This window comes from Eptesicus fuscus, chromosome 20, assembly GCF_027574615.1.
Source record: "Eptesicus fuscus isolate TK198812 chromosome 20, DD_ASM_mEF_20220401, whole genome shotgun sequence".
NCBI lineage: Eukaryota > Metazoa > Chordata > Mammalia > Chiroptera > Vespertilionidae > Eptesicus > Eptesicus fuscus.
This window is the reverse complement of record NC_072492.1, coordinates 10,527,429-10,555,233: the sequence shown is the minus strand read 5'-3', so window position 1 is coordinate 10,555,233 and position 27,805 is coordinate 10,527,429. Positions and strand designations below refer to the sequence as shown.

At 45.8% G+C, this 27,805-nt stretch overlaps 2 protein-coding genes and 6 non-coding genes across 10 annotated transcripts; 5 read left to right on the top strand and 3 right to left on the bottom strand.

The window, feature by feature from the left end:
• The first annotated feature begins 723 nt into the window (after nt 1-723).
• Nucleotides 724-795, top strand: TRNAW-CCA (transfer RNA tryptophan (anticodon CCA)). Its single transcript has one exon. It is a non-coding gene; the product is annotated as a tRNA-Trp (tRNA).
• A 389-nt stretch (nt 796-1,184) lies between these two features.
• TRNAS-GCU (transfer RNA serine (anticodon GCU)) lies at nt 1,185-1,266 on the top strand. The gene has a single exon. It is a non-coding gene; the product is annotated as a tRNA-Ser (tRNA).
• A 234-nt stretch (nt 1,267-1,500) lies between these two features.
• Nucleotides 1,501-1,574, top strand: TRNAT-AGU (transfer RNA threonine (anticodon AGU)). The gene has a single exon. It is a non-coding gene; the product is annotated as a tRNA-Thr (tRNA).
• Nucleotides 1,575-1,743: 169 nt separating this feature from the next.
• Nucleotides 1,744-1,817, top strand: TRNAI-AAU (transfer RNA isoleucine (anticodon AAU)). The gene has a single exon. It is a non-coding gene; the product is annotated as a tRNA-Ile (tRNA).
• A 662-nt stretch (nt 1,818-2,479) lies between these two features.
• BORCS6 (BLOC-1 related complex subunit 6) lies at nt 2,480-4,308 on the bottom strand. The gene has a single exon (XM_008153478.3). It carries the CDS (start codon nt 4,183-4,185, stop codon nt 3,127-3,129), a length of 1,059 nt encoding a protein of 352 aa, XP_008151700.2. The 5' UTR covers nt 4,186-4,308; the 3' UTR covers nt 2,480-3,126.
• A 4,643-nt stretch (nt 4,309-8,951) lies between these two features.
• AURKB (aurora kinase B) lies at nt 8,952-14,237 on the bottom strand. Of its 3 annotated transcripts, none has more exons than XM_028128318.2 (9): nt 14,158-14,237; nt 13,775-13,847; nt 12,009-12,111; nt 11,863-11,902; nt 11,445-11,636; nt 11,019-11,157; nt 10,759-10,907; nt 10,022-10,196; nt 8,952-9,848 (listed from the first exon to the last, which is right to left on the bottom strand). In XM_028128318.2, exons 2-9 carry the CDS (start codon nt 13,820-13,822, stop codon nt 9,675-9,677), a joined length of 1,020 nt encoding a protein of 339 aa, XP_027984119.1. In that variant the 5' UTR covers nt 13,823-13,847; nt 14,158-14,237; the 3' UTR covers nt 8,952-9,674. The 3 variants fall into 3 exon arrangements, with proteins under 3 accessions (XP_027984119.1, XP_008151699.1, XP_027984120.1); XM_008153477.3 differs by having other exon boundaries at nt 13,775-13,823; nt 14,158-14,210; XM_028128319.2 differs by lacking the exons at nt 11,445-11,636; nt 11,863-11,902; nt 12,009-12,111; nt 13,775-13,847; nt 14,158-14,237 and having other exon boundaries at nt 10,759-10,908; nt 11,010-11,089.
• Nucleotides 14,238-26,641: 12,404 nt separating this feature from the next.
• On the top strand, nt 26,642-26,713 carry TRNAG-UCC (transfer RNA glycine (anticodon UCC)). Its single transcript has one exon. It is a non-coding gene; the product is annotated as a tRNA-Gly (tRNA).
• A 598-nt stretch (nt 26,714-27,311) lies between these two features.
• Nucleotides 27,312-27,383, bottom strand: TRNAD-GUC (transfer RNA aspartic acid (anticodon GUC)). The gene has a single exon. It is a non-coding gene; the product is annotated as a tRNA-Asp (tRNA).
• Nucleotides 27,384-27,805: the final 422 nt, after the last annotated feature.

Below are 27,805 nucleotides of genomic sequence, written 5' to 3'. Positions count from 1 at the left end.
TTGTACTTGGTCAATGTGTCTCTTAAGTCTCTCTTTTTAAAATCTGTATTGTTGAACTTATTACATATGTTTCCCCCACTCCCTCCATAAGTCTCTTTTAATCTTAGGTTCTTCCTCCTCACTCTTTCCTCCTTGTTTTCTTTTCTTGCAATCATCTGTTGAAGACACCGGGCCATGTATAGGCTGTGTTCTGATCGGGTCATTTGACTTACTCCTCTGTGCTCTGTGTTTCTGTGAACTGGTTGTCAGATCAGTCTCACGTTCAGTTTTCTGGTAAAAATACATCATGAGTTGTGGCTTGTACTTACTCCATTACAGCAGCAGGGACGTACTGCCCGCTCCTCTCTTTCTGGTATTAAATGTGAGTAGTGGGTTCAGATTCCGGCAACCAGTATGAAGTTCCCCATCACTTTTCCACGTACTGATTTAATTGATCATCCGTTTTTGCGCATGTCCTTCCCTGATGTGCTGTGAGTCCTGGGTCTCCCAGGTAACCAGCTCTGGGCCACCGACTCCCGGGGAGGGGTCGGAGGGACCGCTGAGCCCGGAGCCCGCAAAACCATTGCCGGGTCAGTGTGCCCAGCTCGCCCTACAACGCAAGTATCACGCCGGAAGTTTAGGCAGGCCTTAGGCTCTTGCTCTTCGATCCCTGAGACTCCGGCCACCTGGAAACAAACATCATCAAATGGTTATGAGGAGACCTGACCAGCCCAGAGGCCGGTCGACCTCGTGGCGCAACGGTAGCGCGTCTGACTCCAGATCAGAAGGTTGCGTGTTCAAATCACGTCGGGGTCATACTTTTAGTTTCTTTTTCTTTATTTCCATAATTTTCAACTATGAGCTCCAGCGGTCAAGTAGAAGCAGCACCTTGTAGGGGCTGGAAGGAGAGGTCTCCTGACCTGAAGCCTCGGCCGTCCCATGGAGAGAGCCCAACAATCCCGCGTGTTTTTTGCGGCAGGTCAAGGGTCGTAGTGACGGCGCAAGTTCCAGATCGTTCAACCCAGAACGGAGAGTCGGGAGCTTGCGCAGGCGAGAATGTAGCTCGGTCAGTTCAACATTCTGCGTATCGGCTCCGCAGTACTGGGCAGGATCTCAAGTAATGAATTCTCTTCGCGTCCTGTCATTTTTTATTGCGAAGTAAGAGTTCAGATCTCAGAGGGAGCAAACAACGTTAACTTACCGTGGACGAGGTGGCCGAGTGGTTAAGGCGATGGACTGCTAATCCATTGTGCTCTGCACGCGTGGGTTCGAATCCCATCCTCGTCGGTTCAAGTTGCTTATGCCAAATTTTGTTTACTGAAAGTAAGAATTTCTCTTATTTTCTGTTTGCCCACATTCAATTTCCGTGTGACCCTTTTGTTCTTGCTAACAGTTGGGGTTTTCGACCCTTCTGCATTTTCCAGTATGGGCAAAATTAGTTATAAAATAACACTGGACATTAACGCATCTGCTCTGGAGCTGACCTGGCCAAGAAAAGAGGTTCCAAGGTTTCTAGCACCAGGCGCCGTGGCTTAGTTGGTTAAAGCGCCTGTCTAGTAAACAGGAGATCCTGGGTTCGAATCCCAGCGGTGCCTGATTGGGTGCTTGCGTCTTTTACTAAGACTGCGAGAAGAAGAGCTGATACTTACTGAAATGTTTAGTAATTTAGTTTTCGAATTGTTTATTCTTACCCAATTTTTCTAGGCAGGGCGCATAAGTACTGTAAATTCTACATAGTATTATATGAGGGGCCAGAGCGTGACTGGCCGGTTAGCTCAGTTGGTTAGAGCGTGGTGCTAATAACGCCAAGGTCGCGGGTTCGATCCCCGTACGGGCCAGTGAAGTGGAATTTTTAACAATTTTCACTGGGTGAACTTAAAAACGGCTTGTAGAACATTTCCAACGCCGGAACTCTTTACACATAAAAGAGAAACTTGTTGAGGCACAGTCCGAAGTGCTAGTGTTTTCTGGAACAGTATGATAGTAAAACAGAACAGGATCTCTTTCTGTGATCTCTTTATAAATCTGGCCTTAACATGGTGGCTGCTGGAACTTACTATGTGAACTATAAACATAGAAAGGTGCCAGGGGTTGGAACAAAGATGGTCTCAAACTATACATGTGGCACTGATCAGTGCAGTGTGGGAAATGGGATCAGGAATGGAGCTAACAAGTTTCCCCCATCTTTCTCCACAGACAAAATGTCCAATTCGCCCAGTCCTTCCCTGAATAAGGCGTATTAGCATCTGAGAAGACAATCCCTTCCTTTTCTGGAGCACCTTACTTCGTTTCTGCTTTTATCGGATCTCTGGGTCATATTTGTGTCCTGCAGTTCCCTTCAGACCTGATGCCTAAGAGCGGGAACCATATCCTTCCCCACGTAGCCTGGGTCCCCCACCTCACTCCCAGCACCGACCCCAAGGGAGCTCCACGAAAAAGACGGACCCTTATTCCCATTCTTTTAGGCTCATCAATCCGTGTAAAGCCACACAGACACAGCTTCAGCCTTAGCAGCAGCAGCAGCACTTTAATTCCACAAAAACTCAGAAAGTTAAAACTGATTAGAACACTCCACAACAGGTGGGCTTCAAAACCAGCAACAATTCTACTGAATCCTGAGAGCAGTGAGACCACTCCCAACTCACCCCCTCTACCATGCAATGCATTCCTTCTAGCTCCACCCTGGTCTGGCTGAAATGGGATGGTAGGGGGCCAGTGGGCAAAAGCAGGAGGTTATCCATCTGCAGGTGTGCATCCTTGTCTGCATGGTGTGTGACCAAGGACCACTCAAACTCCCATAGCTCCTGGCACCTGAGATGTGATACTGGAGTCAGAGTGGCCACAGTGGGGGCTGGGGACTCTGTTCCCCTTTCTTGATCACATATAGCATGTCTCTCAAGCCCAGACCTGAAACCCTGGGTTCCCAGGGACGGTGCTTTAGTTAGAGAAGAGTTGAGGAAAACAACGTAGCTACAGATGGCCAACTGAATAGAAGCTGAGCATCATCACCTCCCACCAGGAAAGCCTTTAGAACTTCCCATATACACCTGCATACGGCCCAGCGAGTGGACGCCGGCCTGCTAAATACATCTTGAAGAGTCCATAGGATCCTACTGGGCCCTGGCCTGGTCTCTCTTGCCCTCCTGGTCACTTGCACAGAGCCTCCAACACCTCCAGGGTGCGTCGGATATCCCGGATTTGGCGCGCCAGCCCCTGCACTGGCTGCAGAGCCCTCTCCAGCTCCTCGCAGCGCGCTAGCAGGGTGTACATCCCCTTGATGCTCATGTCCACGGCTTCGCCTAGGGAGTCCACGGCGTCGCGGTAGGTCTGGATGCAGCCCACGCTCAGTGCTGTCAGCTCCTGCACCGCACCCCCCAGCCCGCGAAGCAGACGGTCCACCCTGCCGCCCAGCTCCCGACTCAGCCGCTCCAGGTCCCGCAGCACGTCCGGGTCGATGGGGGGGATGGCCGGAGTGGATGAAGGTGCTGAACAGGGCGGCGCAGGGACAGGTGGCGGGGGTTGAGAGGTGCTGCTCAGACGGATCTTGAGTTGCAAGTTGTTGGCGACAAAATGGGTGAGGTCGCCCTGGCGGCTCACCGTGCCCTCAAGCTCCAGGGGGCTGGAGATGGTGGCCCGACGCCCGCCACCCGCGCCAGACTCTGCACCCGCTGCGGACCCAGAGCCGCCGCACGCCCCGCTCAGCCCATCCAGGCTGCGGCTGTCCTGAAGACGGCTGGAAAACGACCTGCCAGCCCTGCCGGCCGCCCCCTCGTCGTCTTCCTCCTCCGGCTCATCATCCGTCCCGCCGCCTCCCGGGCCTCCTCGATGGCTGATCGTTTCGGATACAGGCTTGTCCTCGGGCGGCTCAGGGTCCTTGCGTATGGAAGACCCGTGCGGGTTGTGCTCGGGATCCGGCTCTCCCTGGAGGCTCCCCGGTCCACACAGCATCACTGAGCGGCCGAGCTCGTTCTCCGGAGCCTCCGGTCCCGGCCAGTGGACGACGCTGTAGCTCGAAGTCTTAGGGGACGCCCTGGGGTGGCGGCTCGCGCCTCCAACGTTCTCGGCTTCTTCCTCTCCCGTCACCCGGAAGCCTGAGGGCGGTTCAGAAGGCGTTCGGCCCGGCCCGCCGCCAAAGATCGCGGCTCGCTGTCTCCCTAAAGTCAGAAGGTCTGACTCGGGCCCAGGCGGCCCGTGGGACGACTCCATACTGCAGCTGGGGACAGGAACCGAGGACTGGGTTCACCCGGGCTCCCGAGGCGTTTGCGGCGCCTTTAAGAGGCGTAGGTAGAGGAGCGCCGAGGTCTGCGTGCCGACAACGGTAAGGACGGAAACAACACTCTGATTGGTCACGGCGACCAGGAAGTCCCGGAAAAAGAGCTGTTATTGAAGAGCCGGACACAAGTGAGAGCCCGCGGGGTGGAGATGAGGTGACAGCTGCTGTCGTAGTCCCGCCCATTCAAAAAGTTGAGGGGGCGGACTTTAAAGATCAAGATCCTGAAATACCGGCGTCCTCCAAGGGCGGGGCTCCGACTCTTTATGCCCAAATGGCCACGCCCACAGTCGTTGCTTAGCAACCCCACAGGTAATGATCAGACTTGGAGTAGTACCTGCGAGAGATTCTTGGGATGGAAATACATAGTGTATCCTGCTTGGACCATCGGGATTGAACCGCCTCTAGTGGATCAGGAAGGATGAAAACAACTCTCAGCAGAACGTGAGCAGAACGTGAGTGGTTCGTACCGTCGTCCTCGGCTCACAGACCTAGCAGATGAACTATTCAGAGCGACTAATGGTGGACACCGAGGCCTGTGTAAGGGCTTTCCTGTGCTTTTGCCACTGTTCTTTCTCCTGCCCCCTCCAGGTTTGAGTCTCTTCCCGTGGAGGATGGCATGTGATTTTGCCGCTAGATAAAATATTCAGTAAGTGAATGTCCCTGCATGAAGGTCAGAGCCCTGGGACCATTCTGATCTCATCTCTTCCTTCTCTTCCCCTCACTGGTCCTGCTGGAGCCACAATGGCTTCCTCCTCACTGTTCAGACATGCTTTACAGTCTCAGGGATTTACACTTGCTCCTGCCTTTTTTTTTTTTTTAATTATTAAGTTAAAACTTTCCTAAGCTAAATAAAAATAAATATCAAGAAACAATTTTTACCTTGTAATGTAGAAAAAAACAGGTAAGCTCTATTCCATGCTTAAGTGTTAAGGTTCTTATTTTTCAAATCTTATTTCTTAAGACTCAATGTAGCTAAAGTTTAATGACAAGTCCTGTTATTTCTTGCCATATGTATTACATAGCAAGGGTATTCACAATAATGAAGCGGCTGACACGTGTTTGTTGTCAAAGTGTAATTTGGGAGGTTTTTTTTTTTTAAACATTTTTAAATGGTTGAAAAATAATCTAAAGAATATGAAGGTTCACATAATTATAAGAAACTCAAATTGTAATGTCCATAAAATTTTGTCATACAGCCATGTTCACTCATTTATGTACCGTCTGTGGTCGCTTTTGTGCCACAATGGCAGTTTAGTAGTTTCAGCAGAGGCCATATGGCCTGCGAAGCCTTAATTAATGACTTCCCGGACTTTGACAGGTAGTTTGCCACTTCTTGCATCAGGCTGCTGGAAATGGCTCACTTCCCAGGAAGGGCTCTCTCCTCCTGTTTGCCTGTCACTGTCACAAACTGTTGGTCACTCCTGGATGTCTGATGTGACTCATATTTCCACACATATGCACACTGTCTGTGAGGCTTTGGAATACTCTTTTCAATATTTATAAAATATTTTTGGCCCAAAAGGCCTGTACTACACAGTGCCAGGAGCTAGAGAAGGATGAGTTTTGCTGCAATCAGGGTCAAGTGTCTTGTTAAAAGCCCATGTTTTCCCTGATACCCCATAAATGAACATATTTTTTGTTACAAACTGAAATTCCTGTATATGGGAATTTAGTATGAGAACAGGTATTTGAACTAAAACAAAAAAACAATTATTTCATTCCTTACACCAAAAGAATTTCCATTTTGATCACAATTTTAAATGAAAAATAAAGTACTGAAAGAAGACAGAGGTGCATTTTTTTATAAGTTTGGGGTGATCAAGATTTTTCAGAGAAAAATCAAAAGTCAAATACCGTAAGGGAAAAAGATGGTAGACTTGACAACATAAAACTGAAAATGCCAACAAAGAAAACCACTCTAAACTTTCTTTTGAAAGACAAAGGAAAAAAATATTGGCAAAGTATATGACAAATTAATATCCCTTGTCTTTACAAGTAAACTAGCAAAAGACACATATAATAGAAAAATGGCCAAGGACACCAGGGTTCATGAATTTATATTTTATCCTTACCCAAGGATTTTTTAAAATTGATTTTTAGAGAGAAAAATCAATGTGATGTGAGAGAAAAACATCGAGACGCTCTGACCAGGGATCAAACATGCAACCTAAGTATGTGCCCTGACTGGGAATCGAACCTGCAACGTGTGTGTGTGTGTGTGTGTACTGGACGATGCTAGAGCCAGGGTTAATTTAGTAACTCAACAAAATCATCATGGACTCAGGTAGGGGTAAGTCCATGTGTTTGGAATTTTTGAAACACTTTTGAAATACTCCTGGATCAGAGAAGAAATCATAATGGTAATTAGAGAATATTGAGACCTGAAAAATACAAAATACTGTACTCCATATCAGGCCTGTGTGATGCAATAAAATGACACTTCGATGGATGTTGATAGCTTTATAGTGCTCACACTGAAGGAGAACTTGGAGATGGATTAGTGATCTATACATAGAAAAATGAGCAAATAAGGGACTGTCAAAAGCTGTACAAGCAAGAAAAATACTAGAATGCCCCATGAGTCATCTTGGCTAGCATCTCATGATAATACAAACACTGGACATTGATCCTCTAGATTTGCAAAGCCCAGGGCCTCAGAGGATTTCTTCTTTTTATTCACTGCTTGACCTTTAGCCTCTAAAAGAGAGCCTGGAATGTTAAAACACTCAATAACTATTGTCAAATGAATAAATCTAATCAAAAGTATGATGTAACTACATCAGAAGAATGCAAGGACAGAACCTGTGAACATATACATAGTGGCAGAGGGGTAAAAGAGTTCAATCCTTAAATTTTATAGCTGGTAAATAATAGGTAATAAATACCAAAAACTGAAGATTTATGGAATAGCAACAGAAGCCTGTGGTTTGGAAATAGATAGTAAATACTAAGAGCAAAATAAAACAAAAAATAGCAAAAAGAGTTGGAATTGGCTATCTCAGGGAAAGGAGAAATGAGCAGGCTGCTTTATTTTTAAACATATTTTGATTTTTTTACAGAGAGGAAGGGAGAGGGACAGAGCTAGAAACATCGATGAGAGAGAAACATCAATCAGCTGCCTCCTGCACACTCCGTACTGGGGATGTGCCCACAACCAAGGTACATGCCCTTGACCGGAATAGAACCTGGGACCCTTGAGTCCGCAGGCCGACGCTCTATCCACTGAGCCAAACCGGTTAGGGTGAACAGGCTGCTTTAAAAAAAAAAAAAAAAGAGCCTTATAACATCATCCAGTTGTTTCTCTATGAACATGTGTAGCAGATTGCATGGTGGCCCCCAAGAAGATATGTCTATATCCTAATGAACCTATGAATGTGCAGTTTTTTTGAAAAGTGCCTTTGCAGATGTAATTAAGGACCTTGAGATCATCCTGAGTTATCTGGGTGGGCTGCAGATCAAATGAGAAGTGTGCTTATGACACAGGAGAGAGACAGAGACAGAGGAGGGGAAGGCCGTGTGAAGATGGGAGCAGAGATTGGAGTTATGTAACCACAGCCAAGAAATGCCTGGAGTCCCTAGCTGGTTTTGCTCAGTGGATAGAGCATTGGTCTGCGGACCCAAGGGTTCCAGGTTTGATTCAGATCACGTTAGCTACCTCAGTTGTAGGCTCCTCCCCCACCAGAGCCCTCGGGGCACGTGCAGGAGGCAACCAATCTCACTTGGATATTTTTCTCTATCTTTCCTTCTCTCTGAAAATCAAAAATCAGCCCTAACTGATTTGGCTCAGTGGATAGAGCAACCGCCTGCGGGCTCAAGGGTCCCAGGTTCGATTCCGGTCAAGGGCATGTACCTTGGTTGCGGGCACAAACCCAGTAGGGAGTGTGCAGGAGGCAGCTGATCAATAAAACATATTTTAAAAAAAAGAAAAGAAAAGAAAAAGTCAATGGGATAAAAAATTTCCTCTGGTGAGGATTAAAAAGAAAGAAATGCCTGGAACCAGCATCAAACAGACTGTCAAATTACAGGGGGAAGGTTAGGGAGAGGTGGGGGAGATAAGAGATCAACCGAAGGACTTGTATGCATGCATATAAGCATAACCAATGGATGCAAAATTCTGGGGGGTGAGGGCATATATGTGAGTGCGGTGGGGGGTGGCAATGGTAAGATATGTACACATATAATACCTTAATAAAAAAATTGGAAGAAAGAAATGCCTGGAACCACCTGAAGCTGGAAGAGGCAAGGATTTTCCGCTGGAGCCTTCAAAGGGAGGATGGTACTATGGGCGCCTTGATCTTGGACCTCAGAGCTGCCAAGGTAAATTCCTGTTGTTTTAGATCACTAAGTTGGTGGCATTTTGGTACTCTAGCTCTGGGAATAGAATACAGCACGAAAAACTGAGATAAAGTAAAGATTAGAACATTTATTGATGTATTTCACCACATTGATTGCAAGAGCAAATAATCAATACAGAAAAAACATTTGATGAAAGTCAACACCTGATACAAAAAAAACCAAACCCTTTGCAAAGCAGAAAGAGACTAGTTCTACCTTAACCTGATAAAGGTTTTTAAGCTATACTTAGTAACAGCAGAAACGAATTCTTGCTCCCCTTCTGTGAAATATATATATGTATATGTATACCCATGTATACATATACATATCAATATATATTATATATACATAATAAATGTGTTTGCTGTGAAAAGGCAGCATTACACCATTACTCCATTAAATGCGGAGTTTTAAAATTGGGCTACCCCACTTATTAGTTGTGTGACTTTGTACAGATCAAGTGTCTCAGTTGCCTTAACTGCAAAATGAGGGTAAACCTACCGTAAACATCATCCTGAACAGTGAAACCTTAGTCAGGAATGAGACACCATCAGTGCTGCTTCTACTCACTCTGTGCTAGAGCCTGACCAGAGCCGTAAAACAAACAGAAAACACCACTGCTGGGCAGCAGCTCTGTTCAGTGGCTCTCAGGTTGGCAGGGGCTGAACCAGGAGAAAGACTAGAGGTCAGACAATTGAGAGTGAGAAGTAAGAGGTGGGCAGACGTCAGGCTTAGCAGAGTACAGCCGAGGTCCCAGCACCCCGAGACCCTGGGAGTTAGAGCAGAGGAAAGAAAAGGCAGTGGGGACAAGGTGGCTGGGAGCTGACCAGGTTGGTGTCAGAGCTGAGGGCAGGGTGCAGGAATCCAGTGCCCATCCTGGGCATCCCTGGGCAACTCTTCCCATAGGGGACAGCTTCATCCCCAGCAAAGTCTCCACCTCTAACACCTGCACTCATCATTACAAAAAGCTACAGCCTTTATTAAATAAAAAGGAGGTAGGAGACAGATAAGGGAACAGCCAGAGACCCCTCCTTCCAGCTACACATATACAGACATACAGACGAGGCTGAGTAAAATGACGGATGATTCAGGGGACGGACTGAAGGGCCGAGGGTGGCAATACCCTCCGAGAGTGGGCCCGGACCCAAGGGTGGGCTGAGACCTGGGCCAGAGGCAGACGTTCTGAGGGGTTATGTCTGAGCAGCTTGGAGATGAGGTCCTGGGCTCCCACGGGCACAGAAGGGGGGAACTTCAGGTCTACCTGCAGAGGTAGAGAGAAGAAAGGACCCATCAGTTGCATCCTGGCTGCTTATTCCTTGACCGCTCATTCTATTGGGAGAGCTAGGCCCCACAGCTATGTTCTTCACACTCCCGGCCCCTGAGCCCTGCAGCCAGCACAAAGCCCCAGCCAGACACCTGGGTCAGCCCTCGCACCTTGACGATGCGCCGATAAGTTTCATTGTGTGAAGCACTCTCAAAGGGGGGGTTTCCCACCAGCAGCTCGTAGCAGAGTACTCCGATGCACCACAGATCCACCTTCTCATTGTGCGTGCGCCCCTCAATCATCTCTGGAGGCAGGTAGTCCAGGGTGCCACACATTGTCTTCCTCCTGGGTGGGGTGGGGCAGTGGGCAGGGATCCCAGAGACAAATGGCCTCTCCTTTCCTAGTTGCCTGACAAAGGTGAGCCAAGACCCCAGGACGCACAGGGATGCAACAAACCCTGGTCCGACAGGGCTGGTGGGGTAGCAGTGGGGTGAAGCTATAAACCAGTGCCCCAGAGGTGGGTTTATACACTGCCCCAGCATTTCCAAACTGAGGGATGTGTCTTAAAATAATCAGATGAGAGGGCAACGCTCCCCTTAGAATTAAAGGAAAAACTGGAGACAACTTTCATGTCCATCAAGCATGTCCTGCTTAAATAAATCACATTATAGCTCTACTGTGCAATAGTAGGAAGCCATTAAAAATGATGTGGGAGTATTCTCAATATGGCAAGAGGGTCCCAATAGACTGAATAAGAAATCTGGGCAACAACACCGAGTCTCCTATTTTTGTAAAGACATTGCTATGTCTGTCTATATATTTACACGAGGGCAAACCCAAATGTTTCTAGGTAGCAAGATCTGAACATCCCAGCCTCACCCAGGGCTGGCCTCCTGGCACACCATACCTCAGGGAGGGGGCATGTACGGACCAACCAAAGTCCGCAATCTTCAGCTCTCCCTGGAGCCCCAAGAGCAGATTCTCTGGCTTTATGTCTCTGTGAATCACCTTCTTCTTGTGGCAGTACATCAGAGCATCTGCCAGCTCCTCCATGATCTGGGAAGGCCAACGACAGGCGGTCAGACAAGGGCGGACCTCCAGCTGCCAGCAGCATCCCCCGAGCCTCAGGCCCACTGTGGGCGTCCCAGGTGCCCACCCCTTCCCAACCGTGGCTGTTCGCTGCTGGTCAAAAGTGCGGCTCTTCTGCAGCTCCTTGTAGAGCTCCCCGCGGGGGGCATACTCCAGAATCAAGTAGATCCTTCGACGGTCATAGAAATAGTTGTAGAGACGCAAGATGTTGGGATGCCTGGGAGAAGAGACATAGAGGCCTCAGGCCACATCCGGGCATAAGGAAATGGGAAAGATGACAGGTCCCGTATAGGTCAAAGTTGGAGCAGGCTGGGGACACCAGGGCTGGAGGTGGTAAGGGAGAACTGGAGACAGGTCTCTGGATTCAAGGCTCTGGCTGCAATTGAGAGCTCAGTGGGGCTCAGTGACCACAGCAGCAGGGAAAACAGTCTGGATGAGGCGGGGCTGAGAGAGGAGCTGGGGGAGGGAGCAGAGGGGCTCTGGCTCAGAGGGCAGTGACCATACTGTAGATGGGCCTGGATTTCGATCTCCCTGCGAAGCTGGTGCTCCACACCCTCCTTCTCTATCTGAGACTTGAAGAGGACCTTGAGCGCCACGATGAAACGGCTTTTCTTCTCCCGAGCCAAGTACACATTTCCAAACTTGCCTTTGCCCAGAGGACGCCCAATCTCAAAGTCATCGATTGTGAAGGACCGCCTGAGTAGAGAGTGGGGGGAGGGCACCTGAGCAAGGGTTTGTGGGCCACCTGAGGTGTCTGCCTTCTCTCTGCTCCTCAGCCCGCTTCTCTTCCAAGGGACTTGACGATAGATCAGGCCTTCCTGCTGCCTCCCTGTTCCTCCTGCCCTTAGCTCCCACCCCCTTCATTTCCCACCTGTTCCCTGTCCCACCCTCACGCTTGCCACCCCACGGCTTGGGCACTTACATTAAGTTGGGTGTCCCATTGCTGTTCTGGCCAGGGGCAGCTAAGAAAAGAACAGGTAAATGGAGGCTGTCCTTGAACATTTCCATCCCTGTACCCTCCCAGACTCCAGTCCCCTCAGGCAATCCTCCTCCCCTAGTCCCGGTTACCTGTGGGCTGGGCATTGGAGCGGCTCATGAGGACCAGCGAAGACGGGGTGGTAGGGTCCCTCTGGAGGACTCTCTGTGGCAGGGTGTTCAGGCCAGACTGAGCCTGAGGAGGAGCACAGGGAGCTCTGAGGATGCCTTTGTCCCAGTGACCAATTTGGAATGTGCTGCAAGCAGCATGTCAGTACTTGCTATGGAGCTACCCCCCACCCACCCAACCCCAGTTCAAAGAGGAACAATGAGACCACAATATTGCTATTCAGCTCCGATAATCTGCTCAGAACCCCATATGAATGGGTTATTAATAAACAAGCCAAGTCAGCTTAAGATAAGGAGCGAAGGACTTAGCCCAATACCTAACATTTCACCTCTTTGGCCTGGCCCACACCACATTCTCAAGCATGAAGTTGTCCAGCCTCTATGGTCCTATTCATAACTCGCATAACTTGACCGATCCACCCAGCTCTCCACCCCACGGGGCCGTGGGGGCAGTAGAAGGCTAGGACGATGAACATCCAGAATTCAAGGAGTTTTCGCACAGAGACATTCTCAGTCCCCTAAAAATCTCAGTGTAACCCTGGCCAGTGTGGCTCAGCTGGTTGGAGCGTCATCCTGTACACCAAAAGGTGACAGGTTCGATTCCTGGTCAGGGCACATACCCAAGTTGTGGGTTTGATCCCTGGTCAGGGCATGTGTGGGAGGCAACCAAGAGACATTTCTCACATAGATCTTTCTCTCTAAATCAATAATGAGATGCACAAAAAATGTCACAACAGCTTAATTCATAATAGTCAACACCTGGAAGCGACCCAAATGTCTCCCAATGTGTAAATAAACTATGGTATATTCACATTAACACACCACTACACTGGAGAAGAATAAACTACTATGGAAAAGAATAAACTTCTGATATATGTAATAACATGAATTTTAAAGACACAAAAATATATACACTGTATCATTTATTAAAAAGTCTCAGTCTATTAAGGCTTGGATAAGGTCCTGGATGCCTTGAATATTCAGCAAATACCAGTTTTCACCCCTTTGCAACAACAGACTTTAGGGACACTGAGGGAATACTCTGATGACCTTGGACCACTTCTCACTTTCAAATTGTGGGTAATATACACAACTTCCTTTTGGGAGTGACCATTGTAGAAGTGACAATGGTTTCTCATCCAGCCTCTACTCTTGACAGACTCACTCAGTACTCCACGAGGGAGGGAGAAAGTCTCAGTGGCCCTAAAAACCTGTTCCCAGTGATAAGAGTATAGAATTTACAAATAAGCAAGTTGAACAAAATAGAGTCAAAAAACAGACTCACACAGATGTGGGAACTGAATATTATAATAAAGGTGGCATTTCAAATCAGAAGGTAGACTCTTCAATGAAAGGTGTTGGAACAACTGGAAAATAAATCTATTTAGATCCTTATCTCACACCAGTCTTTAAAAATAAATTCCAAACTATTGAGCCTGTTTCTTTCAGGACAAGGGTTGGTAATCCTGGCCTAAAGGGCCGACCCTGGCTGCTCAGTCTCAGTTACCATTTGTGTATAACAAGTAGATTAAGCCCAGAGGTCCTCAGATTCAAAGCTGGCAACACTTGACGGGACGTGGCTGCAAATAACCAGACCAAGTGCCACCAGCAAACTCTTGGAGCAAAATGGCAAAGAAAGTGCTTAGGAGATCGCCTTCTGCAGGATCGCAAATCTCCAAGCAGGAACTCACCATGCGGGTTGGGGGAGGGTAAGTAGGAAAAGCCCTTACCGTTTGCCGGCCGTAGGGCCACGGGCAGGCGTTCTCCTTCTGAGACATCCTTAGAGGGAAAGGGGGAGGAGAGCTGAGCAAAGGGAAACAGAGCCGTGAGAAGCAGAAAAAAGAGGGAGCGAGAAAGGGCGGGGTCGGACTGATCTGGCCGGAAGCGATTGCCTGGGGCTGGAGAAAGGGAGCAGGTCCACACGCTGACTGCTCAGGGCGCACCCGGACGCAGGCCCCATCGGCCCGGCCCTGCTACACGCCCCACCCCTTTCCAGGACCCTCTCTCTGCCCTGGGGCGCACAGTAGCCGGTCGGATGCGCGCGGGCCCGCCCAACGGACCCAGATCCTCCTGCTCCCCAGCCCTCTCCCGGCGCAAAAGGAGGTCAGCTCACCTGAGGCCCGTGGCACAGCCAACCTCCTGGCCGCTGGCAAACGACTGAATGGCCCCAGCCGCGCCCCTGCCGAGGCCCTTTCAAATCTCCCGCTTTGGCCCTATTGGCCGAGTGCGCCGCCCGTGCTCAATTCTCATTGGCTGGATGTCCAGGGACGTTACTCACGAGGGACCAATGGAAGCAGCGGAACGAGAGCTGCTGCGCGCTCGGGTTCCGGGTTAGATAGGTTTCCCTCATTCCCCAACCAAATATTCTCATGTCCTTTTTTCTTCTTCTTAATTTAAACCTCTAATATTGCTGGAACGTAGCCTTGTGTGTGTATGAACTAGAGTGTAACTTTGTTTTCTGCCAGATGGAGAGCCAGTTATGCAGCACCACTTGTTAAATAAACTACACTGTTCCCAGTGGAATTTAAATGCTACCCTTGGAATGAATGAATCCATAACTAATTAAAATAATTAAGTAAATGCTACCCTTGATATATGAAGTCATCATAGACGCTTGGATCTACTTCTGGACTCTATTATTATATCGCTTGCTTGTGTGTTTATTCTTGTGTCATTACTATTTTGTTCCTTAAAGTCTTCGCTCACATTCCTAATAAGAATTTCCCACCAGCAGACCTGATGAAGGCCACATTGTTTGGACCCACTCTCACTTCTCGCCTTCCTGTCACACTCCCTTTTTTCTCTGCTCTTTACGACCTCACATGGGTTAAATACATTCATTTTGGGTCCGCCTATGAAATAACTAGTGGATATTTGTAAGTAGTGCTGCCTGTCCAGCACCCTTCCTCTTTTTCAAATAATAACACCCTGATTTTGCCTGCCTCCCATCCTGTTGTCTGTTTCTGTGCTGCCAACTCCAAATCCCTAAATTGATGATGACCTGTTGGAGTGGACATTGTGCTTATCTGACCAGCCCCCATTCTCTGAGGGATTCCCACTTCTTGAAAGTGCTTAGAGTTCTGGGAGAAAGATGTTGACCCTATCCCAGGTTCAGGAGTGGACTCTGTTTCATTTATACTAGTCAAGACCTTTTCATCCGAGATCATCCAGGATCATGGTCACTGATTCAGGCATAAGCATGTGACCTATGGGAGCCATTTAGTGGAAATTTTAGAATTTTCCAGAATGCTGAGCAGAAACTCCTTTTCTCCTGCTAGATGTGGACAAGAAACCACGTGGCCTGCATGGAAGCTGAGGTTGCAGAAGGCAGAAGAGAGACCTGGGAAAGAACGAAGGCCTTGATGATATTGCTGAGTCTCTGGATGCCTATTTCTCCACTTTCCTTACGCAAGTCAAGGTCTCCTTCCCTAATGCACTGAATTAAAATGTGTGTTATTTGCTTTCAAAAGCATACTAACAGACACACACCTACAGGTTGAATGATGCAAAACTGCCGCTAGTTAATCATTTTGACCTATAAAAATACCAGTTTCATATGATTCAACCAAATAAATCCTTATGGGTTTCTTGATCAGTTCACAATGTTTTTGGCTGCAAGTGACAGAAAACTAAATTAACAATGACATAAATAATAGGGCTCTATGTTCTCTTTCATAACAAGAAATAAAAATGTAGGTAGTTGGTTCAGGAACCAAACAATGTTAGAGATCTGGATCGTCCTCTCAACATCTCCTTTATGGTTGCAAGATGGCTGCTAACTATCTCTATCTCTTTTATCAGGAAAAGTTGAGGCCTTTCTAGAAGTACCCAATAGATTTCTCCTTGGCCAGAGCTGTGTCACATGACTTCTGAAAAGGAGGCTGGTAACGTGAATATTTATCTCTTCTGACCACAACAGAAGAGGGGCGTGGTGGTAAAAATAGGTGTGTGACAGTTATTTACAGTTTCGTTCTGGGGAGCGTATGATTAATTTAAAATGTCAAAGATCTGTGCATGATGAGGTATCTGTAGAGATTTGAGGATCATGGCCACCCTGCTGCCATGTGTGAAAAATCATTATCCTTCTGGAGGTTTTCGTAGAGGGTGAGCCCAACCCCACATCCCAAGATCAGGGAGCCCATTTCAATTGTAACGCCTTTATCAACATACTTGGCATAGAGAGGCTCCTAATGAAAAGCTTTATAAAAATGCTATCACTTTGCAGTGTATTTTATTCGTTAGGACCTAGTGAATAGATGAGTATAGAATTTGAGAGGAAGTATTTAAAAGCAGTCCTGGCCAGGTAGCTCAGTTGTTTAGAAAGTCCCAATACACCAAGGTTGTGGGTTTGATCCTGGGTCAGGGCACATACCTGGTACAAGAATCAACCAATGAATGCATAAATAAGTGGAACAACAAATTGATGTTTCTCTCTCTCTCTCTCTCTCTCTCTCTCTCTCTCTCTCAAGTCAATAAATTAAAAACTCAAATGGCATTTGTCAGAGTACTTTTATATATGTTAATTATTACGTAAAAGTGAACTTGTAACTTAGCATTTTTCAAATAATTCCTTTTTATTGTATTTTATAAAGTATCATCTTAATAGATTGAAAATAATCAAGACTAGTTCTTCCCCACAGGTCATTTGAAGAGCTTTGGGGTAAATAACAGATTTTGTTCACTAACTGGAACAGGCAGCTGATAGTTGCCTCGCTGATAAAATAATTTTTGTTTCGTTTTTATGAATAACGCCAATCCAGACTTGATGCTGGCCCATCAAAAGGCCCAACATCGCACTCCTCCTTCCCTTCCTCCCTCGCTTCCTCCCCCACATCCTCCTTCCCTCCCTCCCTCGCTTAAAAAAAAAAAAAAAGGCCCAACATCTTCTGATATAATGTGCAGGCAGTAATTTAAAGACAGGGGACAGAGCTACTGTATTGGATTTACCAAGCGTATTCTTCCCAGGCACAATGCCTCACAATAGGTTGTTAGTGTTGGGAAAGCAACAGGGAGTGGCGGGGAGTGCGGCCAAGCACAACCTGAATGGTGAAGGGAACACGTGGCCCTGGTTGGTTGTCACTATATGGAAGTGTAGCCTAAGTGTGGACAGAACTTTCCGTTTCCAACGAGAAGCTGGAAATCTAGATTTACACGTGAACTTTACTGAATTGTAAATGTTGCCAAATAAGACACCAAACAAGTCTGTGGGCTGGATTTGGTCCATCACTAATAACGTCCAGAGCGCTCCTAGACCAGTGGTCGGCAAACTGCGGCTCACGAGCCACATGCAGCTCTTTGGCCCCTTGAGTGTGGCTCTTCCACAAAATACCACGTGCGGGAGCGCACGTACAGTGCGATTGAACCTTTGTGGCCCATGCGCAGAAGTCGGTTTTCAGCTCTCAAAAGAAATTTCAGTCGTTGTCCTGTTGATATTTGGCTCTGTTGACTAATGAGTTTGCCGACCGCTGTCCTAGACTATAAACCACACTGTAAAGTGTGGTTCTCACGCTTCTCTCCCAGGGCCCCTGACCTTCCGTAGTCACTCATCAGGTGAGCTGTTAGCGGACATCATGCAGCAGGATGTAGCAGAAAGACTATGGGCTTGGGTGCCTCTGGCCTTGCCATTTACAATCTGCATTGCTTGGCAAAATGCTCAATTCTTTTGCATGTCAGCTCTAACATGGGCACAGTTATAGTACCTTGCAGGGTTGCTGTCAACATTTCATGAAGTAAGGTCATTAAAGCACTCAGCACAGGGCCTACCACAGTAAGCTCTCAGTGTTTATTATTATTATGATTTATTATGATTTACTATCTATATATATAAAAGCCTAAGTGACCGGCCGACAGGCTGGTAGCTATGATGCACAATGACCACCAGAGGGCAGATGCTCAACGCAGGAGCTGCCAAGCTGCAGTGATTTGGCAGCTGCAGTTCTCAGGTAATGCACCTGGAATCAGAGAGGAGGGGGCCTGATTCTGGGGTGCATCAACCGAGAACTGTCCTCTCGCAAACCAGGACTCCTTGGGGGATGTCACAGAGCCAGTTTTGGCCCGATCCCCACAGACCAGGCTGAGGGACCCCACCAATGCATGGATCCGTGCACTAGGCCTCTAGTTATTAATAAATCAGCTGGCCTCAGTGGATGAGAAAAGGATCTTCTTTGTGAGTTAATGTCAACCAATAAATGTAGAAGGAAAGACAGAGTTAGAAACTTACTGTTTTGTATCTCCTTATAAAATAACTAGTGGCCTGGTGCATGAATTTGTGCACATTGAAATTAATTAGAAGAAATATTTTAATATCGCTATTTGCCCTTTCTCTATAATAGAAATGTCAACCAAATTCACAATCCACAATGACAGATGGAAACACACGTGTGTAATTGGTGCCAGTGAAAGCTTTATATGTATTGTGCATGCACAAGTAACTTAGCCATATATATATATATATATATATGGAATAAACTTGCTTAATTAGACCTGCTTTCTGATTTAACTAAACTTTTTCCAGCCCAGTGAAGCACCCCAACTTCTCTTTCAGGTAATTGTCAGCAACACAGCAGTAAATATCAACATGAAGCAAATTATTATTGTAGATCATGTAGGGAGAACAGAGGGTAAAATATTTAACTGTAGCAGTGTTTGACTATATTCTGCACAGTGACAAAACCTGAAGTCATTTTCAAGGTCCACCATTTTTTGCTTCTTTCCAGCTGGGTAAGTTTCTAAGCTTTCTAAATCTCCATTTTCCAGCTAATGAAAAGAGTCTCCTATCTACCTACTCCAGGACTTCTTTGAGGATCAAATGAGATGAGGCATGGGAAAATGCTTCACAGACATTTGGTTAAAGTGTAAATTGTTTCCACCTGGCTATAAAGCAAGTCCTGTTCCTGGGCTGAAGAAATTCCAAGGAGGCTAGTTGCTAGGGAGAGAAAGCTGGGTGTTGCTATGTGACATTACCTAGCACCCACAGCCACCATTTCCGGGCTGGGCTGGGCTGTGGGCTGCATTTTGTGCCATGGGTTCTCAGCAGCACCGGCTACAATTTAGTGGGGTGTCACTCCGGGGTGGTGGCGGGGCCTGTGTCCCACTTGGGGAAAGCTGAGTGTTGCTTTCTGGGCACCGTTTCTCTGTAAATGGCCAGTGCGTGTCACGGGAGCTCCTGCATTGAGTATCTGTCCCCTGTTGGTCAGTGCACATCATAGCGACCAGTCAGATGGTCAGACAATTAGCATATTAGCCTTTTATATATATATATATAGATTGATTCAGGCAAGGTGCTCTAGTTTGGGTGGGCAGCAAGAGGGTGCAGGACTGCCTGCCAACTGCATGCCTCACACGCCTTCCTATCTTTAGGTTGCCGAAATCCTGGGCTGTCGCCTGGCTAAAAAACAGTTCTCAATTCTAGCACACAACTTCTTCAAAAATGGCTAGGTGAAGTAATTTCCCTACCAACAGTTCTAAACCTACTTTTGCTACACCCTGTATTTACCTCCTGCCCTTTTATTTCTCTTTCTGCCTCCTCAGCCCTAAATGCAGTCATTGATATTCCTTCCTTTACAAGATTAGTTCATATTTTTCATAATTTCGTAAGTACTACAAGGGATATACTCTTCAACAAATATTGCTTTTTTAAAAATTACTTTATTGATTAATATCACATATTTGTCATCAACCCCCTCCCCCCGTTCCCTTCCCACCCCCCCCACACACACACGCATGCCCCCCTCCCCCTGTTGTCCGTGATCACTGGTTAGGCTCATATGCAAGCACACAAGTCCTTTGGTTGATCTATCTCCCTTGTCCCCACCCTCCCCTACCTTCCCTCTGAGGTCTGACAGTCTGATCAATGCTGTTCTTGTTCTTCAGTCTATGTTGTTCATCTTTTCCCCTAGATGAGTGAGCTCATGTGATACTAGGAATACACTTATAGGAACCGAAAATGAGACAAGCAATAATAGTTATGCTGAGAGGCAAATGCATCAGTCTATAGTGAGTTTCTTTCTGGGCCAACAGTTCTTTTGAGTCCCGGTTTCTATGTCCAACAGTTGTTTATGTGTTCATAACAGCAATGATATTTCAGTTCTGGATGGTGGACAAATGGTGGTATTGCAGGTCTGACCCTCTCTGTTTTGGTCCTGGGCAATCTGCAGTGACGCATATCTGCTGACTGCTAGTATGGCAAGGCATCGTCAGCGTCTTCCATCTCTGGACTGTTTCTCTTCTGACTTCATGGCTGGAGCACTCCTGTCAATTCCTCTCTGTTGCAGGAATCCACATGTCTCGGAGTTGTTTTCTGAAAATATACAAACATATTCTCGACCAAAAGTTAATAAAGGAATATTTTCTATAAATTTGACTTGCGATCCTTTTTCATTTTTTTGCCCAAATGATTTTCCTTTGGCTTGTTTTGACACCATGTATGTTTTACCTGGATGTCTTGCTGTTAGCATTACAAATGAAAGTTAATTTTCTAAAGTAAAAATTTTCTAGATGTAATTTATTTGCAGGATATTTTTCCTTACATGATATTCTTCTACTATCCCTCCTTTTTTTGGTTTAAATATTGGGAGGCTTTTGGAAATTTTATGCTGTAATCTTGATAGCTTTTAAATTTTACTTTTTTGCACTAAAATGTGACTGCTTTAGGTTCTTTATATGTTATGCAATTTTACCATGAGATGAACTACCAATAAAAATTTTAGTTAACACTTTAGTAACAGCTTTTTTGTCCAGTACAATTGATTTTTCTAGAGTATTTGCTTATTTTGATTGGCCAATTTAAATTAGTCTGAAAACTTGACTACTATTTTACTGTCAAATTTAATACTCTAACAACCATCTTGTTTTACCCTGTAATTATTAGTGGAGAGGACTATTTGCCTTCTTGGGTAGGCCCTGAGCATTCCTGGTGCTAGGCTGGATTTAGATATCCTAGACCCCAGTTCCCCGGATCATGGGTGCAAGACATCTCCATCAAGTCTTGTTGTAGTGAGAGGGCATCTGCTGTCGGCCAAGTCTCTGTTACCTGGGTCCTGATTTGAACTGGGCATGTGAAGCTGAGCAGCCATGGGGGGCAGGAGATCTCCTTCAGCAGGGGTGATGGTTCAGGCCCCTGCAAACTTGGGGGGGTGAAGGTCTGTGCCCCACCTCTGTTGACCCCCAAGTTCTCTCCTGATGGCCCCTATGCGACTGTGCCTGTCTTAGGTTGTTCCTTCCCTGAGGAATCTTACCCGTCTCTGGCTAACCAGCCATCCTCCGGGGCCAAGCAGGGTGATGTGAGGTTTAGTTCTGTCTCCTTGGTCGCCTATGCCCCCATGGCCTCCGCGCCCAGCACCTGCCTTGGGATCCCCTCGCCTGCTGGCAGGGTCCCAGCACTGATCACATATCTTGTGGAACCCAGGTTTCTTCTCCAAGGAGGCCCAGCTCACCCCACTGGGTGAGAGACAGATCCATGGTACCAGCCATCACGAAGTTTCAACCTTGGCAGGAACAGAAGCTCAGGCAACAGCTGTGGACAATTGGATTGTGAGAAGCAGGTCCCTCTTGGCCAAAAGGGCAAGAGGGGCCAATTTAGAATGCTCAGGTGCCTTCCCAGGGGGCCCTCTACATAGTGGAAGGGATTAAACCCTTTCATGTCCTTTTTAAATTGCTGCCAGACATTCAAAGAATTAGTTTGTAAGTTTGTTTGGGGTAATTATATAATATGCTGTTGTAATTCTAAAATATCTAGAGATGTGTTACGTTTGTCTCCAAGCACCAAACAGATGATCCCCCCCCCCACCATGGGCGTGAGGAACTATTATAAGTAATGGGGGTGATCCAAATCTGGGAAAAATTTTAATGACAGTGTAGAATAATATCATGTAAGGATATTCTTTGTTCTAGTCCATGGCAATACCCTTTCAAACTGGCTGTCTATTTCTTTTTGTATAGACAAGGTCTTAGTTACATTTTCTGCACTTCTACCACGGGCAAGTAGTGATAGTAGTGACACCCTTTCTTTGGTGTCCACACAAGCCAGAAACCTCTCTTTAATTTTACACACAAAGGGGCATTGTTTTGATTTTGTGTCATACAAAAGGGAAGGTGGGTGGAGACCCCTGTGTATTTATACTTTCTTGCCCCACCCATGGGCCTCCTGGATGACCAAGGTGTTTGGTATTATTGGTAACTACATTAGTCAGGGGATCAGCCCACATGAGTGGTCTTACCCATGAAGAGTCAGGAGCATAAGTCCAAAATACTTACCCTCTTGTCCCGGGTAAAATTACCTTACATCTGATGATTGCTAGCATGGCTGGAAAGGCGTTCTCATGCATGCTTGCGTTTCTGGTTACCTCACAATTTCTTACCTGAGGTTTGACATTCTGATTGATGTTTCTCTGTTTCTGGATCTATTTTTCCCCCCATCAGTTTATGTTGTTCATTATATTCCACAAATGAGTGAGATCATGTGATATTTATCTTTCTCTGCCTGGCTTATTTCACTTAGCATAATGTTCTCCATCTCCACCCATATTGTTGCAAATGGTAAGAGCTCCTTCTTTTTTACCGCAGCGTAGTATTCCATTGTGTAGATGTACCACAGTTTTTTAATCCACTCATCTGCTGATGGGCACTTAGGCTGTTTCCAAATCTTAGCTATGGTGAATTGTGCTGCTATGAACATAGGTGTGCATATATCCTTTCTGATTGATGTTTCCAGTTTCTTAGGATATATTCCTAGAAGAGGGATCACTGGGTCAAATGGGAGTTCTATTTTTAGTTTTTTAAGGAAACTCCATACTGTTCTCCACAGTGGCTGCACCAGTCTGCATTCCCACCAGCAGTGCACGAGGGTTCCTTTTTCTCCACATCCTCTCCAGCACTTGTCATTTGTTGGCTTGTTGACAATGGCCATTCTGACAGGTGTGAGATGGTACCGCATTGTTGTTTTGATTTGCATCTCTCTGATGATTAGTGATTTAGAGCAGGTTTTCATATGTCTCTTGGCCTTCCTTCTGTCTTCTTTCGAAAACTGTCTATTTAGATCAGTTGCCCATTTTTTGATTGGGTTGTTTATCTTCTTTTTGTTAAGCTGCATGAGTTCCCTGTAAATGTTGGACATTAAACCCTTATCGTTGACATCATTGGCAAATATGTTCTCCCACGCAGTGGGCTTTCTTGTTGTTTTAAAATATTGCTTTCTTTCATGCTCCACTTTTATTTTGAGATTCAATATGAATGCTTATGTGAATAGTTAATTATTTTTTTTATTGCTGAGTCATACTGTGTTCTGTGAATAAACACTTTATCTACTGTAAAAAAAAAATGGTTAGGTGATTGTCTGTCTCCATCTGGGCACACATGACACAGAGACCACTCTGGCAGAAAGTGGGGCATGAGCCAGGGAGCTGAGCAGAGAGGAGGGTGAGGCACAGATTCTAGCCTGGTCAGGTGGGTGTCTGCTGGTGCAGGTGACCCAAATTCCTCTCCAGCAGTTCAAGCCTTTTACATTAACAAAGGCACTGTGAGTTAAGGAAAGAGATGGCAAGGAAGAAATTTCCCACTGGGAAAGACAAGGTCGATGGAGTGGCTGGACTGGATCTTTTGGTTTTTCCAATTTACTGGAAGCAGCAAAAATGCACGTGGCTCTGGGCTTCCAGTGACTACTGAGAAGTCTTGTAGCATTTGTGTTTAATACCATTTTGTTCTAGTTTAAGTTCGCATGGAGAGAACATCAGCGGTGATTAAAACATAAAAAGAAATTTTGTACCAAAATCGTGAAAACAAGAAGGCAATAATAGAAACAATAATTAATTTTAAAAGAAAACAACAGAAAGATTGTTTTTGCTCGAAAAAGTAACATAGCTTTTTGGACAGCAGTACAGCTATGGAGAATCTTTAACCCTGGAGCTGGGGTTTCAGGATTTTATGTCATGGACCTAATTCAGAAGAGGCAAAGAAATAAGAACGTACAAAGATGTTCATGGTCACATTTTAGATAGTAATAAGGATGAAAGTGCAGACAATTGGACAACCAAAATGTCTACCTTTAGAAGATTGTTTGATATGAAGATTGTTTAATACAGTAGTCGCCCTTGTTCACCAGGATGCCTGTAACCGCAGGTAGTACTGAATCCTATACAGTAGGCAATAATGACAAGAAAAAGATTCGTAAATGTCCAATACAGACACAACCATGCAACCATTGTAGGCCTAATCTATAGTATACGTCAGCAAAATTATAGCTTTCTTTCCCTCCAAATATTTTCAATCTGCAGTTGGTTTAATCTGTGATGTGAAACCCTTGGATAGAAGGCCAACTGTATATGCTGTGCACCAGTTAGTCACTTAATAGCTGTCTTGGTTATCAGATCGACTGTTGCGGTATCACAGAGCTTGTGCTCAAATAACCCTTATTGTACTTAATAATGACCCCAAAGCATAAAAGTAGCAATGCCATCAATTCAAATATGCCAAAGAGAAGCTAAAAGTACTTCCTTTAAGTGAAAAAGAGATGTATAAATTATGTATAGAAAAAAAAACATAGTATATACCGTCAGCCCTCCATATCCATAGGCTTCACTTCCATGATTCAACCAACTGCAAACCGAAAATATTTTTTAAAAAAGTTATGTTGTTGCTGACATGTACTATGTAGTTAGGCCCAAGATGGTTGTATGGCTGTTTCTGTACTGAACATGTACAGACTTTTTTTTTCTTGTCATTATTCCCTAAGCAATACAGTATGACAACTATTTACAAAACATTTCCGTTATATTTGGTATTATAAGTAATATAGAGATGGTCTAAAGCAGTGGTCGGCAAACTCATTAGTCAACAGAGCCAAATATCAACAGTACAACGATTGAAATTTCTTTTGAGAGCCAAATTTTTTAAACTTAAACTTCTTCTAACGCCACTTCTTCAAAATAGACTCGCCCAGGCCGTGGTATTTTGTGGAAGAACCACACTCAAGGGGCAAAAGAGCCAGATGTGGCTCGCGAGCTGCAGTTTGCCGACCACGGGTCTAAAGTATATGGGAGAATGTACATAAGTTATATGCAAATACTACATCATTTTATATACCCTTGAGCATCTGAGGATTTTGGTTTCCCAGGGGGTCCTGGAACCAATCCCCCTCAGACACCAAGGGAGAACAAAGTATGATTCACATCCCCAGGGGATAAAGTGGGTGGCTCCAGATTTCATTAAGCTACTCAGAACTGTGGGCAATTTAAAACATGAATTTTTTCTGTAATTTTCCATTTAATATTTTCAGACCACAGTTGACTGTATCTATAACCTTCCTCAGAAAGCAAAACTGCGGAGAAGGGGAACGACTGTAATTTACAGAGTTCATAGAATATTAGGTGGTCATTAAAATTATAAGGACTATGGAATCATATTTCTATTACAATGATAATTAAAAATACTGGACTGTAAGATTATGGATAATAGTGGAAGTTAAATCGCCAAATTTTAAACCTGGTTTAGCATAATGTGTATAAATTATTATTACTTTAAAATTATTCATTATTGTTATGTTCTTTCCAATATAGAACATTTATTACTCCAACTATATTTTGTGAACAAGAATTGGGGCCTGTTCATGAACAATTTCTGTGTTAGAATTCCTAAAATATCTATGAGATTAAAGGTATTACTATTGTAATTGCTTGAAACAGTTAAGATGAAAATGAAAGTTCCAAAATTTATATTTAGGAGAAAATTCAGATACTTTAGGAAAGAAAGTGACAGGAACAAGGAGGTTTATATTTTACTTATTTAATAAAACCAGTTTTACAATGAGGTTTATATTTTTCTTATCTAATAAAACCATTTTCCTCCCTTTCCGGAAAATGGTTACTGAAAACGTATTAGATATTGTAAACATCTGACTTTTGTGACCTCCACTCGTCTTGATGCGAACACTGCAGACCCGACCTGCGGCCAGAGGCATTGCCACTGCGCCAAGAGGCCCAGGGTGAGGAGTTTTGACGGCCTTGGAGAACAGAAACATTGTAAGCAGTAAGGGGCGGAGTTTACACGGAAGCCCCGCCCCTAAGATTTTCTCAGTTTGATTCTCCGAGCCGCAATAGATGAGCGCGCATTTTGGAGTCAAACCTTCCCCGGACAAATTGTGCTTAAGCACATTTGGCTTAAGACCAATTCTTTAACTTTGAGACACACTGAGCTCACGCAATATAGAAGCGATTTTATATGTCTTTGAGATTTATTTCTGGGGATCATAAAGCCATTACGGTGTTCCTGCAGTTCTGGCACCCTAGACGGATTTTAGACTTAATTCCGGCCTGCCAGTTACTGAAAGTCCCGTTATCTAGTCTCCCTTTACCTAGGTTTATCGTCTGTAGACTGAGTATAACCACAGTCTCTCGTGGGGTAACGGGAGAGCACTAGCGGTGATGGGAGCCGAGCCTCTCACACGTGCGTGCTCCGAAAACAACAGACATTACTTTTATTTTGGCTTCGTTCCTGTCGACCCTTGGCTGCACCCCAGTTCAAATCCGTAATTATTTCCCACAAGCCACAACCGTACGGAGGTATCTGAGTCTTAAGTAACACTGGGAAAGGAGCAAACACCGTCGGCGTTGGTGGTATAGTGGTGAGCATAGCTGCCTTCCAAGCAGTTGACCCGGGTTCGATTCCCGGCCAACGCAGTCTTCTTTTAAACATTTCCCTCCCCCCTACGTTCCTCGAATCTGGCCCCAGTGCCACACACAAGAGTTGTTTAAGGTCACCAACTCTCTGTGACCTCTTTTTATCGAGAAGACGAGTTGTCTCTAGGGTGGCTGATGCATAGGCAGACGCAGCAAAGTTGGCCACCTCACCCGCTCTCAATTGATCACAGGAGAGATAATGCTGGTGCTGGAGGCAAGATGATGCATTCTTCAAATCCCCATTCAGGCCCAGGGAGCGGCTTCCCCTCCGCTATTCCGCTGTGGTCACCTCCGCACACACCCTCACACAGGCCACATGGGCCGCTCTCTCCAGCAACTTCGTCGCGGTCCAGTGAAAGGTGCGAGCATCTGGGGGCTGCACCCATGCGCGCTTTCTCCTCCATGGAGTAGCACCAAGCGCAACTTGGTCCCAACAACCTCTAACCCCTGCGGCCACCGTACCAAGGACCGCCGCGGATCCTTCTGTATTTTTCCCCCCTTTCTTTCTATCTCCAACCCAGGGCTCAGGATGGGTACTTCTTAAATAAGTAGGATTTAAAACAGAACGGTCGAACGGAGAAAGAAAATTATTTTACTTCTCCCCGTCGGGGAATCGAACCCCGGTCTCCCGCGTGACAGGCGGGGATACTCACCACTATACTAACGAGGAAGAAGACAGGTGCTGGCCTTTCCAAAGCCTTGATCTGATTATTTCACCAAACTCAGCCTGGTAAGGTGAGGTTCCTGGGGATTCTGTCCTTCCGACTGAGAAACACTGACCTGAAACCTATGCACACTCTGAACCACAACTGAGCGCCAATCCCCAGAAAGGCAGAATGAACAGGAGGGACCGATACAGAGGCCTCCAAGGCTGCAGAGACCTGAGTTCTAAGCAAAAACAACCCTGAATAAGTCCTACCCCTTTTCATTGTCATCCACAGATAAAGGTTGGCCGGCATCAATCAAGCCAAAAGCTGGCTCTCGCAGCCCTGGAGAGGTACCAAGTGGGAAGGAGGGAGCAGGTCCTATGTATTGCCTAATCAAGTCAAGAAGTGTCTTGCTCTCTTCCTAGCACGTCAAGAACTTCATATC

Bases quoted from the DNA above. Each gene is read 5' to 3' on its own strand.
- BORCS6 (XM_008153478.3), bottom strand. From the start codon at position 4,185: ATGGAGTCGTCCCACGGGCCGCCTGGGCCCGAGTCAGACCTTCTGACT.
- AURKB (XM_028128318.2), bottom strand. From the start codon at position 13,822: ATGTCTCAGAAGGAGAACGCCTGCCCGTGGCCCTACGGCCGGCAAACG. The intron at 10,908-11,018 runs GTTGGGAAGGGG...TGGCCTTCCCAG, and splicing joins ACCAGCAGCGAACAGCCACG to ATCATGGAGGAGCTGGCAGA. The intron at 9,849-10,021 runs GTGCGAGGGCTG...CTACCTCTGCAG, and splicing joins CTTATCGGCGCATCGTCAAG to GTAGACCTGAAGTTCCCCCC.